General features: G+C 41.8%; 1 protein-coding gene across 2 annotated transcripts in view; it reads right to left on the bottom strand.

Annotated features, from left to right (window-relative positions):
- The window catches only part of LOC133955570 (cytosolic carboxypeptidase 4), a 166,511-nt gene that overhangs the window by 26,942 nt on the left and 122,760 nt on the right, over positions 1-16,809 (bottom strand). For both annotated transcript variants that reach the window (XM_062390471.1, XM_062390472.1), the window contains exons 20-21: positions 14,468-14,648; positions 11,341-11,470 (exon numbers count right to left, since the gene is read on the bottom strand). In XM_062390471.1, coding sequence (XP_062246455.1) covers positions 11,341-11,470; positions 14,468-14,648 — 311 coding nt within the window. The remainder of the gene's footprint in view (positions 1-11,340; positions 11,471-14,467; positions 14,649-16,809) is intronic.

The following is a 16,809-nucleotide window of genomic DNA, read 5'->3' as shown; positions in this document are numbered from 1 at the left end:
TTTCTTTGTGTATATGTATGCTTGTACATTCAGCCTTAACCAGAAATTGTGAAAAAATGTTTTTGTTTAAATGAGGTTTAAATGTGTTAAGGTGAAAATAAGTCAGTGTTTTAAAGGGGACATATTATGCCCATTTCACCACAGTTGATATGGCTCCTTGGGGTCTTAATGAAATATCTGTAAAAAATTTTGGTAAAAATACCACAAGGATAATATAAAACAGCACCTTTTTACTAAAACAGCCCTCCTCAGATGACTCGTTTTGAGGGCCCCGCCCCCCTCTCACCCCAAACCCTTTCACCCCTCTCATCCCTCCCCCTTCTCACCCCTCACCCTCTCACGGAGGTGTAGGACATAACATTTTTACCTCCATTAATTAGCCTGTGTTTGAATGTGTTCTCAGTACAGAATGCATTCAACATCTATAGGTCAGATTATGGGCCTTTATGTCTAAGAGGAATAGAGCAGTAAGTTTTGTGTTTTTTTATGCATGAGATATCAGTCATTTCTGCAATACAAATATGACTGAGGAATAAAATACATAAATTACTCTTCCCTCTGTATAACTTTGCTAACTGCTCATCTTACACGTGTCAATTGTTGACATGTTACATATCAAACATTAAAAGCACAAAACTGTTTCTATAAACTTTTATTGTCAGAAAGATTTCCACAGAGCTTTTTAATCATATATATACCAAGTATAATAAAAACATTGATTACAAAAATACAATTTGTGCCATCAGTAGCCATACTGTAAACAAAGGAACACTTTATATTTGTGTGTCACCTTTTATTCTCTAAATACAATGTGAACTTTGCTCAGCCGTTAGAGGTATTTGGCGTACAGAAGCTTTGTTAGCTGGTGTTGAGGCCATCTGGGCCGGAGAATCAGGGTGGTCCTGCCCTCCTGCTCCGTGCTCCAGATACGCAGAGTGTTCCTTGATGCTCAGGGAAGTTATACAGGGTTCAGACCTGCCCTTGATTGAAACTCGACACATAGCTGGCTATAACTTCCTGCTTGTCAGGTTTCTCATACTTAGCAGAGAGATCCCCAGGTTTTTCAGCACCTCATTCAAATATGGGGCCGGGTCCTGAAAAACCTCGTGAAAGATGAGGTCCAACAGGTTATCCACGTAATCTGTAATACAAATTGGGGAAAAAAGTTGGACATTTTGCACTTTTTTGTATTTATTATTTTCTTTTTATCGTGAAGACGATAAATAAATGGTTTTTAAATGGTGAAGACCATTTAAAGACCATTTAAAGACAGCAGTTAATTGATATGTTATTTATTTTTCACATACTATTTGTACATTGTTTGGCTTTTAAATAGACTGCATCTGCTTTCACCGGCTTTGCTGTGCAATCGCCCTTCTTATATATTACATCTGTCCCCCGCCGACACACAGGACACACCTCAAACGGCTCCAGGGGGCAGTTTTCATAGACAATATATGTGGGTGTGTTATGAACAGGTTTGGAAGATTCCATTCTATTATGAAGACAAAGATTTCACCAAAAGGCTGCTAAAAAAGTGTAGGATGGTAATCCATCTGATTATTGAAATGTTTAGATTAAATATTGAGTCACTCACGTCACATCTGCTGACTCAGTCAAGACTGTGATCGAGTCATCATATCATAGGTAGCATCCTGTGACTCTCTGAAGTCCACACTTGAACAACTTGGGTTGTCCTCCCCCTCCTCCAAGCGAGGCCTCTTACAGCTGAGGTCCCAACACCGACATCAGTGCAGCACAGTTTTCTGTGAGCCTATGATAAAAAAGACATTCAGTATCCATGGAGTCACAACAAATGAGATGCTGTTACAACTTTAACAGGGAGACACAATCAATGACATGACAAAGTAGCTGAGGGTAAACTAAACTGTACTTTTGTAGTGAGGTCGCAGTGTTTTCATAGAAAGCTGCTTGCCATGTGTGCGCATCTTTGGTGGGTCCGTCTGGCATGCTACGTGATGTAGCATAGCACCGTGAACAGATGTGCTTGCCTGAACACAAAAAGCAGAAATGTTATTCATGTTTGTACTACTGTCATGCATACAAGGATACAAGGACACATTTCCCCAAACTAGGGCTGTTCATGAGTGTTGTGCTCTCCACGCTCTTTCCCCCCCTCCGCTCGCGTGTCCTCCCGTTAGTACTGTGCCGCTGATTTTTTTCCCACGGTAGCACTGGGCTGGAAGTTGGCTACAGCCGGCGCTCGTAGCAGCTACTACAAGCAACCGTAGCTAACTTCAAGCTACAGCAGCTACAACCAGAGCTCGTAGCAGCTGCTACAAACATCCGTAGCTAACTTCAAGCTACAGCAGCTACAACCGGAGCTTGTAGCAGCTACTACAAGCATCCGTAGCTAACTTCAAGCTACAGCAGCTACAACCGACGCTCATAGCAGCTACTACTGGGGTTCGTAGTAGCTGCCTCGAGCTGAGGGGGGGGAGCGACGCCGTCTTCTCGCTAAGACTCGCCAGCCGTCCTCCATTAATTGTTCAATAATGTTATTAATAATCGAACATGAAAACTCCTGTAAAGTGTCTACCTATCCCCCACCACTACATACTAGCCCCCCCACCCCCTCACACACACATGGCACAACATGCTAACGGCACTAGCCTCCACACAAAATGTCTAAAAGAAGCAAATACCAGAATTATAAAAAAAAAATACTTACATTTCCCTCGTCTTCAGTGTTGCAATGGAAAGATGGCACCGACCCCTCTTTCAATAACAACCCTTCCGTTGTTATATTGGCCCAGGTTGATAAAACAGTCCGATTCAAAATGGTGGCAGGAACGTTGCCATCATATATGAACTCAATCCATCTCAATCTTGTGTCTTCTGAAGCTGGAGTCACATGAAGACATTTGTGCAGCCGACCACTGAGCATCTCGGTTGTCAAATTCGATTCATGCTGCTAGTTAGCTTATCCAAGTGTTTCCAAGGCTTGCAAGAATGAAATGGCTGCCGGACACCGATAGACTGTCTAAAAAGTGGGTGGGTCCATCCATGTGTGGGTTGAGTGGTATTGGGGGAGTGCATAGATCTATGGGGGCATGGGCATGTTGCGACTATGACATCTATTTCGGTCGTAATTCCATTGGACGCACTCTAGCACATAGATTTTGAAATAGAGGAACCACAACAATCGCGGGAGTTGTTTTTTTCCAGAGTTTTTGGGAAGGTAGACATGCCAGATACCCCAAATAATGTGTAGAGGCACTACAAAAGTGGAATTTTCATAATATGTCCCCTTTAATAATAGGGTCATATATATAGTGTTATTCATTGGCCGTCAGTGACACGCAGTAAACCAGTTGTCCAACAGGTGGCCCAATGTGTGAGGCATATGTGCAGGGAGAGTGAAAGGAAAGTCTTAGGTGAGCATGTCACGTAAGAATATGTCTACAAGATGATAACATATTCTGCTGGCAAGCTGACGTGTGGCCGTAAGCATGATGCATGATTTCCTGTTTTTGTAATGCCCTCTATCTAGTCTGCTGTCTCTTTCTCTGTGTCTGTGTGTACGTGCGTGAGTGTATGTAATTACCTGAATTGAGACAGGTGAGCCTCACTAGCTGCATTCCATCCGTAATCAAGACAATAAAGCCTCAGCCCTGCTACAATCACCTTACTAGATTGTAGTGTCTGATCAGTAAATCTGCTTTCAAGCTTTTGCCTGTTGCCAGTTTTCCCAATTTAACTATTATTCTCCTGTTCTGCAGGTCATCTTCTCCACTCCAGATCCTGCTCTCCAGCCATCGGCTGGGTTCATCTGCATATTTTTTGCATGTTAAAGTAAATTTTCTTGCTTTGAACTTATTCAACTGTTGTGTCAAAACAAATTGATTCAGGCAGAAAAACTTATATCATACATGTTGATGAACTTCCAACACATAAAACCATGTTATTGATGCTAGCTGAAGATTAGCCTGAATTGCTAATAGATGTTTTTTCATGTTCAAATGTTGGCTGTGGGGTAAAGTGAGATAAATGCTGTGGGGTAAAGTGAGACATGAAGCACAATTTAAGTTTAGTCTTAAACATAATTTAGTGTAATATTACATTACATACTTTTTATTTTAAATGTCACAAACATTGTAGAAAAGCCATCATGCCAAGAAATTACACCTGGAAAACAACCTAGGGCCACCTAGGACACCCTTCGCGAGATAGAGAGTGCAGCCGCTGAGGTCATGCAAGGAAAAAAGTCCTAAAGGAAAGCTGGAAAGGTTAGAAATATTGATAAGACAACCCTCAAAAGATTCATAAAGAAAAAAGAGAAAGGGAAAGTAAAATCAGTAGCATGGGGTGCATGCTACTGATTGAGGCAAAGAGTATATTCACAGATGATATGGAGGAGGAGCTTGCCAAACACTTGAAACAACTAGCTGACCATTTCCATGGCCTTGCTCCAGTTAAGTGCCATGAACTGGCATTTGAATACACAGAGAAAAACAATATCCCTGTCCCTTCCAATTGGACAGCGTAGCTGGGGTAAAGTGAGACACAAGACCACTTTTTTAAAAACATCATATTTTCACTGCCCTTTGTCCTGAAGACATTCTGATCATTTCTATTTTTAGGAAACACCCTGAATTAATGGAAAATGTGTCAATTTTACTTATATATCATTTTAGCTTGCCTAGAGGGGAGCAAATGTAAAAAATGTCTCATATTACCCCGCTCTCCCCTAATAGAATTGGACCCAGAAGCAGAAATAGTCTTGCTACTCAGGGAAGATGTACTTAACGCCCACAAAGTCAGGCAACAGTTGTTTCCTGACCTTGCCTTACAAGTGTTAGAAGAGGTGTGCTTGGTTTGTGTACATAAATCCATAGTCAGTACTTTCAAGTCCAACCTCGAAGAGAAAACCTGCGATGCAGCAACAGTATGGGCCTTTTATGGAAAATATCTTTGCTAATGGATACGCAAAGGGATTGCTGTTAAAGAAGATGAGGACTACTTGTATTTCCCTACCTTTGGGGTCAACCACCTGTTGTGCAATAGTGCTTGAAAAGAGTTACCATAGAATGGTGTGCCTTTAGGCACTCAATAAATTTGGTTATCAAAATAAAATGTAAAACATTAATATTTAAAATATTAATATTAAATCATAACTTTAATTGGTTAAAGTTCTCGCGGGGCACCACCCTTCATAGAAGGGAAAAGATAGCCAATTTATTGATTAAGATCAGTCTCATTTAGATCTAGTTCAATTAGAAATCTCAATATTTTACCATTAAAGATTATATAATGAACAATGAAGGTTATGGAGTTCTTAACAGTGTAACGGTTGGCAAGATTCACTTATGCAATATTAATGACAGAACATTTGTTAAAGAAGAACATTTATTATGAACATAATAAAGTATAAAAACACAAGTTACTAAACAATCAAACTTACTAACAGGGAGGTGTGTGAGTGTGTGTGTGAATGTAAATTAGCATGCTTTAAAGAATGGTCCCTGAGATAAGAGCCCCCCCCCCCCCCCCTTCTTCTGAGGTTGCCTCACGGCACAGGGGGAAGGTTTAACTAGGTGAGATGCTATGCGTGTCTGTGTGGATGTTAATCAGATAATGATAGTCAGGGACAAAGCCTGTGGCGAGCCTAACTATTAACCTTCCTTTAACTTATGCCTACAACGTCACAGCATATATCAAACTGATAAACACACACCGATCAAATAAACAGTCTTGCTTAGCGTAGTATAATTATTAAGCCAAGATTATGTTACCAGTCCGAGGGAAAGAGGAAAAGAAGTTGCTGTTCAGTTTGCAGTTCTGTGGCGTCTCCTGGCTTTGTGGTCGTAGAGTTCTGCATTCGCGATTCTGTCGAGCCGTGTGCTCAGATGCTGGTTGAAGTTTTCCTGCAGGACATCGCGTCGCTACGAGGAGTTTGGTAGAGCTTGAAGGGCGAGGAGATTTCCTTGAAGGGTGAGCTGTGAGCTGCACCTCTGACCTCCGGTTGTGGGTTGGATAGAGAAGGAAGCTGGATCAGCCAGGCCCCCCCCCCCCTTGGCGATGTAGGAATAGAGAGGCTGGACAGCCTGCTGGCCTTCGAAGGATTGTAGAAAGAGAAAGATCTTGGGGAGACCTCTCCTTATATTGGCCCCGGTGACCTCACAGGTCTTGGACCAGAGTGACCAATAGGAGTTGACCCTGGTGGCTCTTGACACCTTTGTGTGATATTGCCCAGACCCCAGGACATGCAGCATCCTGTTACATCCTCTGGGAGACTGAGTTCCTTGACTTCCTAAGATCAATGGAACTTGTTGCATCTTGGGGGATTGAGTCCACTCCAGCACATGCGGCATGTTTGTTACAAGTTTGACTGAAAGGAGGCCTGTGGTTTGCACAAAAACCATGTCCCAACACACCCAAAGAAACTCAATCAAAACATGCTTATCTTTGATTCTGTAGTTCTTGCAGGCCCAAACCTCAATAATTCCCTTCTGGTTGCCCTGCTAAGCTTCGTCAAATTTCCTCCAGTTTATGAGGAAAAAGGACAATGACATCAACAAGGAAGTTATAGAGTAATGGATGGCTTAGTATCTGTATCAACTGAAGCCGGGGGAACAGACCTGTTCCAACAAACACAGGCCTCACTTGCAGAATCAGCCCCTTGCTTACACATGTTTTTGTCAAACTGTCAGGCAGACAAGGAGACCTTCCCGCTTGACAATAATCCCAGTAATCATGGACTTGGATCTTAGTGGAGAAACTGCACCCATGCAACAGAGCTTAGATCTGCTCTGGGAGATCACTTCTGACAGTTTCTCCTTCTCTGTATCGATCATAAACAAACTATTCAGCCACCGCAGAGTCCTCTCTACTGTCGATAGTGTTTTTGATCCCCTGGGTCTGCTGGCATCACTCACAATCAAGGGCAGAGCCCTCCTAAGGAAACTTACCTCTGAACTCTCTGACTGGGACACACCCCTCCCACAAGACAAACCTAGCAGAAGGGAAGCCTGGGAAGATTTGCTCCAAGACCTCAAAGAGCTTCATGTTCCACATGCTTACATGACAACCTCATCAGGTTAAGCAGTGCACATGGAGTTGTGTGGGTTTTCAGATTCGTCAACAGAGGTCATGGGTACTGTGAAATAAGTCGAAGTGGGAATCGTTATGGTTAAGGCAAAGCTAACACCCCCATCTAAGCCCACAATCCCAAGGCTTGAGCTTTGCGCTGTAGGGGTTGCAGATCTCATCCAGGATGAACTAGACCTGAAGTTGGATGCAACAAACCTCTACACTGACAGCAAGGTAGTGCTTGGCTACATTTGCAAGGAGACAATTTTATGCATCCGTCCACAACAGGGTTCAACGAAGGCTGAACAATGGCACTTTGTACAAACAGAGGAAAACCCTGCAAACCAAGCGTTGAGATCTGTACCTGCATCTCATCTGGTGCAGATGTTTTGGTTCACTTGACACTCCTTTTGAGTCAACCACCTGCAGAAAAAACACAATTAAGCGAGAGATTTGAGCTCATTGATCCAGAAAGGACTCAGAAATTAGCCCTCAGTTACGAACCTGTCCTACTTACCTAAATTAATTGATACTTACCTCTGACCGCTTTCAGCGCTTCTCTACCCTCTCCTCTTAGTAAAAGCACTGCATACACACGGCAAGATCCCTTAATCATTCCAGTCACAACAGCAAAGGATGGCACAGGTGTTACCTACCTCATACTCCCCCTAACATTCCCTGCTTGGCTCCTTTTGTCTTGTCTTGTCCTACACTTGAGAGACTCTCTCCGCACTGCTCTACGAACTTAAGATCATGGATTTGATCAGTTGGTCTCTCAACGCAATTGACACTAGCCTGACGTGGTCAGACTCACAATTCTAGTCAGAATGTGAGTCTGAGATCGCTCCATTGGGCTGTTATGGGGCGTGTTTCAACTGAACAGGAAATAAAATTCCTCTTCGCTCAATTGGATAGACCTATAACCAATCAGAGCAACGTAGTATGTGACGTATGTTAAGCAACACATTTTGAGTTATTTACTAACGCCGGGTTCACACCGGATGCTGAAGTGATGCCGAAGCGACGCTTCAGCGCAGCGCCAAGCCTTAAATAACAGCTGGCTCCCATCCACTCCCATGTTAAAACTTTGTGCGGATCACACCGGAGGCTGAAGCACCGCGCTGCGCCAAGGCTGCCTCGCTCCGTGCAGTGATCGTTTCGGCGTTGAGTCTATTTCTTTAGCTTGACGCGAGTGTATCGCACCGGGAAACACACTGAAAAACGATTTTAAACTATATTGATGACATATCTTATATGATATAAATTATCAAATATGCATCCCATACTTTGAAGTCCCCTTCTGTTGTCCTGGAGTTTTACTTTGACCAATGACATTATTCAATGTCCCCCTCTGCCCATCCACTACAGCCACACAAGCAGTGATACAGATAAAAAGAGAGAGAGATAGGGGGCTACGTATTCTCCACATAGGCTTGAGTGGAGAATATGTAATTTACCCCCGACACCCGACATTTAACGGAGCAAACAGCGAAGTTCTTCAACATGGATGACATTAAATTAATAATTGAAGTGGAGAAGTACAGTGAGTTGTATGATCCTCGTATAAAGACAACACCAAGAAAGACAAATGGTGGGACGCTGTTGCTTAATGTTGGGGCAACAAGTAAGTATATGCTTTTAATCTACTGGATCAACGGGTGATATTATTAGCGCTGCCCGGCGGTTCAGCGTCGTTTTAGTGTCCGGTATGAACAGCCAAGCGCCGGGGCGATAGGGATTAGCGCGGTGCTTTGGCGTCGCCTCCACGTTCTCTGTTCCTCTTTCAAAATGAATGCGCTGTCGATGTCTTCTAAAACAGACTCAATGGCAGCATCTACACATCTCACCTCTCCAGCGGCAGGCATGTTTGTTGAAAACGAATTCAACCCAAGGGCACTTTGATGACGTGGTTGATTACGTTACCGTTAATCATCTGTCCATCATCGTATAAATCCCGCCATGAAAATCTGATTGGTCCGGATGATTTCGAACCGGGCATAATTTCTCCCCAACGGAGCGACTCCAGACCGAACTTCCCGACCTCAAATGTTGTGGGCGGGGCTAAGTTCGTCTGGCATCCAGGCTAAATTGACACCATCTTCTTGACGAGGAACTCAGGTTCGGGGGAACCTGTCTGTCTTGCCGGGACGTTCGAAGCTGGCTACTCGATGGACGCATGGGAGAAGGGGCGTGTCGTGTGCCTAGCAGCCCTTTCCGTGGAGGACGTTCAAGACTTCTACCTATTCGGAACCATTATTACAGGCTTTCTGCTGATTGGATTAGGCGCTGGTTTATCGCAAAATAAATGAAACGGTGACAGCTGTCAAAAGCCCCCTAAGGTTGCCCCTCATGATTGATAAGCTGGGCAGAGCTGTTGGCACTCAGACTGCTGCTTTTAACCGAGAGATGGATAACAACATGGAGAAGCTCACGGCGCTGCAAAGGAAATTGGATCGATTCGGAGACCTGTTGGAAAATTGGAGAAAGTGGAGAAAGAGTAGACGCGCAAATTGGAACAAGGCTACTTGCAAGCCCAAACAATCCGAATCTTATCGGCCCCCAAATGTTGCTGGAACAACAACTCCCCTGAAGTGCGCTGCGATGAGACTCTCTTGCATTCCCTTCCCCCTTCCCACAGACACCTGTGGATTGTTGTCCCTGTCTAGGACCCTATCAGAAACCCCTTGCAGAAACTCAACCTTGGAGGACAACATTATTTTTGTTGTAGGCCAACTGAAGCACTCTCACCTTCCAACCATGGAAAGTTTTTCCCAAAGATAGATACATCTCGCTAATACACGCAAGCCACCACCATGACCAGGTGACAACTGATGGGTGTAGCAAACAGGGCAACAGGACTACGGATCTTAAGTGGCAAGACACTGATCAATTCAGTCCTGACCAATGGGTTCAGGTGTCACGGCATCAAGCAATTAGAAGAGGAAGCAAAACTTTCTGACATCGTCATCGAGGTGTTTTTTAATGAGGTGGAGGTGATTTTATGGTACAACAGTGATGTCACTAATGAAGATTATACACTAAAACTCTGCCGCTGCTGTGGATAATACATTGAGAGAGAGTGAAGCCGATAAAAAGAACCAAGCTTGAAATAAAAAAAATATAGAATCTAGATCATACATCACTGAACCCTCTATTCCTCATCATCCTTCCATTCGTATGCCATGCACACATCACATAGAATCACGCACCAGTGTCACAGCAATATTTATTTATGGATCCTCACCTCCACTCTGGGATTTTATTTGGAAAGTTTCTTAATTTCTTGTAAGTGATCTCAAGTGTGCTCTGTGTGTGCCTAATGGCACTGTCACGTTCACTGCAGTGATTTGACGATACACGAACAGGGTTAGAAGACATTATTACAACCTATTCATGACTTTGCTCCGTAACTCCGCTGTTAAATGGAATCTAAACGTAATTTGCTCTAAGTTCATTTTATATATTTTTAAATTAAAAGGTTTGCGAGGAACAGATATGCCGTTCAAGCAAAAAAAACAAGCTGCTGGCTTTTATGTAAATTTTGAATTGGATCAATAATCTGGCTTCAGTTCACCACCTAACGTCTGCGACTTCACTTTCCCATCTTCGAAACGTTTGGAAATACGCACATTTTCCCGTCAAGTTTGTTTTTATAAACCCAAATGCTCGTTGAGAAGTAGCATATGCACATTTCAGGTCCTGTTTTGTGCGTATACAACGGTTATAAATGAGACCCCTGGTCTGGGCCTCAGTTGTTGTCTTGCTTTGCCTCTCTGTTGCACCTGTTGTCACTTTCATGCACCAAAGCAGGTGATATTAATTAAGAATCACTTGTGCTTTCTAAATGGACAGATTGATGTCCCTGTAGTTTAACTGACTTGGTGTTATACTGTGATGATTAAGTGTTCCCTTAATATTGTTTTAGCAGTGTATGAATGAATTGTAGAGCACTGATGATAATGACAAAGGTGTGATATAAAAACAGTCCTTTTGCCATTTGCTTCATTCATAGAAGACCTTCTAAATGATCAAAAAGAAGCCTCTGCACCTCTAAAGAAAACTTATTAAGACATTAACCTTTTTAATTAGAAATTCAAAGAAATTCAAAGTGTGTAACTATATGTTTAGTAAAGATATGCAAAATAACTTAAAAATGACATCAGTTTAAAGTAACATGAGGTTTTCATCAAAGGAAAAAAACAGCAAAGATCAAGAAAACACAACATCAAAGGATAAGTAGATTAGGATAATGAGTTTACAAACGGACAGCCGGTGGTTTTATCTCACCAATGGAGTTCGCCCTATACTGTTGAGGTAGTAGAGGAAGCCTTTTGTGTGGTAAATGGTTGGACTGACGATGGGGTCTGGTTTACACCACTGACGATTCAGATCTTGACTGTTCAGATCACAGCGATTCCTGAGAAGACATATCAGAGGAGACCACATTGAGTGCTCAAATTATTCTGCTGTTGGTTATTTGGTGTGTTATCTTCTTTTACATGTCGTATATGACTAAAGGGAGACCATGAACATAAATGTAGAAAAGAGTAGAGTAGAGCAGTTGTTCTCCAACAAGAAAGTCGGCAATTCGATCTCCAGTCTTCCCCATCTGCATGCTGAAGTGTCCTTGGGCAAATACTGAACCCTGAATTGCCCCTCATAGAACAAAAACCTGCTGTTAATAGATGCACTTTATGAATGTGTGTCTACATGGCAAACTTTAATGTAAAGCGCTTTAAGTGTTCATCAGGACTAGAAAAGGTCTATATAAAACAAACCATATACCATTTTACCATTTACAAATTGAGACATCTCCTGTCCTTATTTCTTTTGCAAAAGTAAGGAAAAAACTGATCACCACATAATGATTGATACTTCAATGAGTAGAATATGTGTTTATAGCTGTGCAAGGATTCTTTCATGACTGGCACTGGTGTAACAGAAAGAAGAACTGATAGGAAATATTGTTTGTAGTCTTATTTCTTATGGTTACTGTACTTTTATTGAATCTTACCAATTATTTAGACAGCTTCTATCTGATAACCCCTTGATAAGCTGACCAAAATAATTGCATCTTCTAAACTTACAAGATGCTTTTTATCTTAGATATCCTACAAAATTAATTGAAGAAATTCTACCCCTGATAATAGTACTTTACTGAACACAATCAATTTCTCATTATTATCAGGATATGGACCACAGTCCTTAAAACTAGCTGTAATCAAACTAAACCCCTTCTATAAATGAATGATGAGTCATCTATTCGCACCAAAGTTAACCACGCTATTCCCCAGGGTTCTGTGCTCAGCCCAATTCTATTCTCATTATATATGCTTCCACTATCAAACATTATCAGGACAGACACTATACATTTTAACTGCTATGCTATGACACCCTGTTATACTTGTCAATAAAACCAGAACTGTTTAATCAATTAACTAAACTCCAAGGATGTCTCAAGGACCTAAAAAAACGGATGACCGGCAATTTTCTATTATAGTATAGTATAGTACTTTGCCCTAAACAACTTAGAGATACATTATCTAATGATATAGCTGCGCTACAAAAGATTGCCCTTTATTCCAATGAAACAGTCAAGCATTTGGGAAAAAGATGCAGACAAATTTGTCCACACCATTGTTACATCCAGACTTGATAATTGTAATAACTATTATTTATCAGGCTCAGGCGGTAAGTTTTTAAAGACTCTCCAGCTTGTCCAAAATGTTGTAGCACATGTCCTTACAAGAACCAAGAAAAGATACCACATTTCTCCTTTATTAGCTTCACTACACTGGCTTCAGATTAAATCTAGAAAATAGTTTAAAATTCTTGTCCTCACCTTCAAGGCCCTTAATAATATGGCACCATTATACCTAAAAGAGCTGATCGTACCATATCACCCCTCTAGAACACTGCACTTAAAGGATTCAGACTTACTTGTCGTCCACAAAGTCTCTAAGAGTAGAGTAGAAGCCAGAGCTTTCAACTATAAAGTTCTTCTCCTATGGAATCATTTCCCACTTTCAATTCAGGAGGCAGACACCATCTGTACATTTAAGAGTAGGTTTAAAACCTACCTTTACGATAAAGCTTATAGTTAGAGCCAGTCCTGTTTTTTCTTGGATCTGCTCTTAGTTATGCTGCTGTAGGTATCAGTGTCGGGGGTAACATGACACATGGAGCTTCTCTTCCCAGCTTCTCCTTCCTCTTCTCCCAGCTTACCAAATCAAAGAAATTAACATCTCATCAATACATGTTAACGACTTCACTTCTTCCCCGGAGTCCCTATGCCTTATTTTCAGCAGATCTAGGGCCTAGGCTGTGGCCACATCGTGGATTATGATGGTGGATTGCAAATCAGAGATTGCGATCGTAATGGCGAATCCTGTATCGTGCTGGCAGATTGAGTTAATAATGGGGGATTCTGTATCGTGCTGATTGGGAAAATAATGGCGGATCCTGTATCGTGTTTGAGTCTGAAAGTTGTGGTGAACCACGCTGGAGGTGGCAGCTGATGGTGGCATCCGATCATGATGGTGGATCTTGATTGTGGTGGCTGCTGACCATGGAGTAGGAATACAATAAGACTGCTTGTAGATAATATGTCTACTCAGATACTCTACCATTACTCAAAATAATCCGTCAAATCATTGACTTTCCATTATGCTACAAACTCTTTATTCTAATCAATGCTGCAAATACCGATTCTCCATTACACATGACATCATTTGCACTTCTGTCCATCCTGGGAGAGGGATACCTCACATGTGGCCCACTCTCAGGTTTTTATGTTCTTTTCACCCTGTTAAAGGGTCTGGGTTAGGGTTAGTTAAATTTTGTAGTTTTTCCTTACTCTTGTTGAGGGTTAAGGGAAGAGGCTGTCACACCTTGTTAGATAGATAGATGGATACTTTATTAATCCTGTGGGAAATTCACAAATCCCGTGGGAAATTCAGAAGGCCCCGAGAGACAAATTGTGATTTGTGAATATTAATAAAGTGATTGATTGACATTATCAAGCATTCACATCATAGATCTCGTTGTTGTTTTTCATGGTTTTTTCGCGATATACTTTCCTTATATGTATTTATACTTTGGACTCATTTCCCTGGTTTAGGTTTAAGTGAACTCCCCCTATCCTTTGAACTTTTCAGGTACGTAACAGAAAACTTTTGACTCAAAAAGGATTGAAGCAACCCTCCAGCTGATCCAGACTAGTATTTGCCGTCAGTGTTGTGTCCCAAACTTGGGCAAAATAAGGTACATATGTGTATCAAACCACACTCAGCTCCTTTTCTCTGTGCAGTGTACACAATAAAAATGTGGACACAACTTAACAAATAAGGCTTAAAGCACAATTTGTATGAACGTGAGAGATACTTTTTTAGACCAGTTTTCTTATCACACTTACGTGCCATTGATGACTCCGTCCGGGTTAAGCATTGGCATGATCTTGAAGACAAAGGCTTCCCTCAGACACTGAGCCACCAGGTCACTGCTGCACAGAAACTCAAGGGTCCCCTTCATAACCCAGCTGGCATTGGATTCACCAGGATGAACACGGCTTGTCAGCACGATACAGGGACGATTACCTGGAGAGAGGAACTTACAGCTCTATTATTTACTTGTTGGCATTATTTATGCTTTGTGGAGACTTAGAGTTCTGTTTTAGTATGTAGAGACTGGCTCATTCACCAACACACACAGCTCATCTGAACACCCTGTCAATCTGCGCAGACCAATGCTGCATAAACAGCTGAGCTAGATGTCAAATTATGTTCCATTTATGTGCGTTCTTAAAACTACAAGCAGATGTGCAATGCATATTGGAAAGTACCTTTAACCATGAAATATGTCCTGTCCTCTTGCTTTGCTTATTATCTTACATCCTGTGTGAATTATAGTCTAGCGTTTTACCTTTTGGTCTGCACTCTCTTACATTCTGTATACGTTGTATTGTCCTGCATTCCATCCTGCATACATTGTATGAGCAAAGAAAAATTAATTAGACCATATTAGGTTGTGACATCCGGTAACAGACAGGATATAACCTCTGTGATATTTTCAGAACACACTCTCTTGGTGCATCTCAAATGCTTTTCGTATCTTACAACACTTAGACAACTCCCAATCAGAACCTCACAGAGGAACTGACTTATTTTTTAACTTGAAATAACTTTACGTGCTCCAATAATGGGCCCAGACCCGAAATTTCACATATCGGTACCATATGGGTGGACAAATTCTAGTTGATATTTTTTAATTGTTTAACATCCCTAGATTATTTTTTAATGTGATAACCATTAAATAACCAGAGTGGCGGCTTATTAGTGGTTATTATCTTGTTTAACTGTACCATTATACTATTATCTCGTCTCCATTGAAATAAACCCACCAATCAATACTTTGAATGGCCTGCTATGTACTGGAACAGTTCACATTATAATTTTTATAAGGATATATAGTCAACCTTTGCGAAAATTGCAGTTTCAAATCATATTTAGTGGTTTCTTCTTCAAATACAACATTAAGTTAAATTTAACTAAATAATAGTCCCTTAGTTTGTTTATAATCAACCTAGGCCACATTAATTATAATTGAATTACACATGATACAGGCCATCAATGTTGTGGCGAGTAAAATAGTTTTGTTTTATTTTTCTTATTACCAGTACTTCAAAACACACATTTCAGGTACAACTGTTTAATTAGTGGTCTGAAAATGCATATGTCTGGAGGATGCTACTGTTGTACACCATGCTCACTTAAAATCAATTGGCATGTTCTATGTAACAATAATACTGATGGCTTGAATAGTAGTGTTATTTTACAACTGTACATATTGGGAAATATTAGGTCCACACCCTCAATGTAGGACTCAGTCACCATCTTCTGAGTCAGTTAACTCGACAATGGGCTCTTCCTCACTGGGTTGAATAGAGCAAATAGAACGTCCAAGCTCACTGAAGGCCTCTTGGTAAGCCTTGTCAGACTTCAGTAGCTTCAAGGCACCTATCTTTCCACAGTGTGCAAAGGCACTGACGGTGTCACAACCAGTGAAGGCATGCATGGCCTCTGAGACACCACTTCCTAGCGATTGGCTTAGCTTTGTTATGTCCAAGAACCTGGTCCTATTTTGGGCTCCACATTTCTGATAGATAGTACAGGGAATGTTCTTGTTGAATCCTAAGCATAAGACCAACACATCTGTGTCTTCAGCAGTAACGACAACTGTTTTGTAGCCAGACTCTGCTGCATGGAGAGCATGTAACAGCATGCGGGTGTCAGCTTCTTCCTGGGAAGATTTGAGCTCTGTTACCTCTTCCAATTGTTCTTCGTTGAGTTTGTATCAGACGTCATTACATGTGACATACAACGTCTTGTTCTGGAGTTTTTGTCAGTGTTTGGGTCCCTTCCATTCATCGACCAAGAATTTGGTAAGACCTGCTTTGTAGGATGTTGTGACCGGGTGCTATGTTCTTGAACTGAATGCCTCTCTCTGTACCTCTGTGGGCTCTTTCTGCGTCTTTTATGGATGTCTCCTTGTAGACATCAAAGAGAACATCAATGCGTTGGCTCTCATTCCATCGATGATGGTTGTTGATGGTTCTGGGATAACATCTGCAGGGGCAACGCTTTTCCCCAGGTGGCTGTGGCTGAGGGGTAGTATGGTCATCCTCCCACCTGAATGTCGGCAGTTCGATCCCCAGTCTGACCCATCTGCATGCCGAAGTGTCCTTGGGCAAGATGCTGA

The sequence above is a fragment of the Platichthys flesus genome, chromosome 6 (genome assembly GCF_949316205.1).
Source record: "Platichthys flesus chromosome 6, fPlaFle2.1, whole genome shotgun sequence".
Lineage (NCBI taxonomy): Eukaryota > Metazoa > Chordata > Actinopteri > Pleuronectiformes > Pleuronectidae > Platichthys > Platichthys flesus.
The sequence above is the reverse complement of the archived record's forward strand: the minus strand, read 5'-3'. Positions and strand labels throughout refer to the sequence as shown.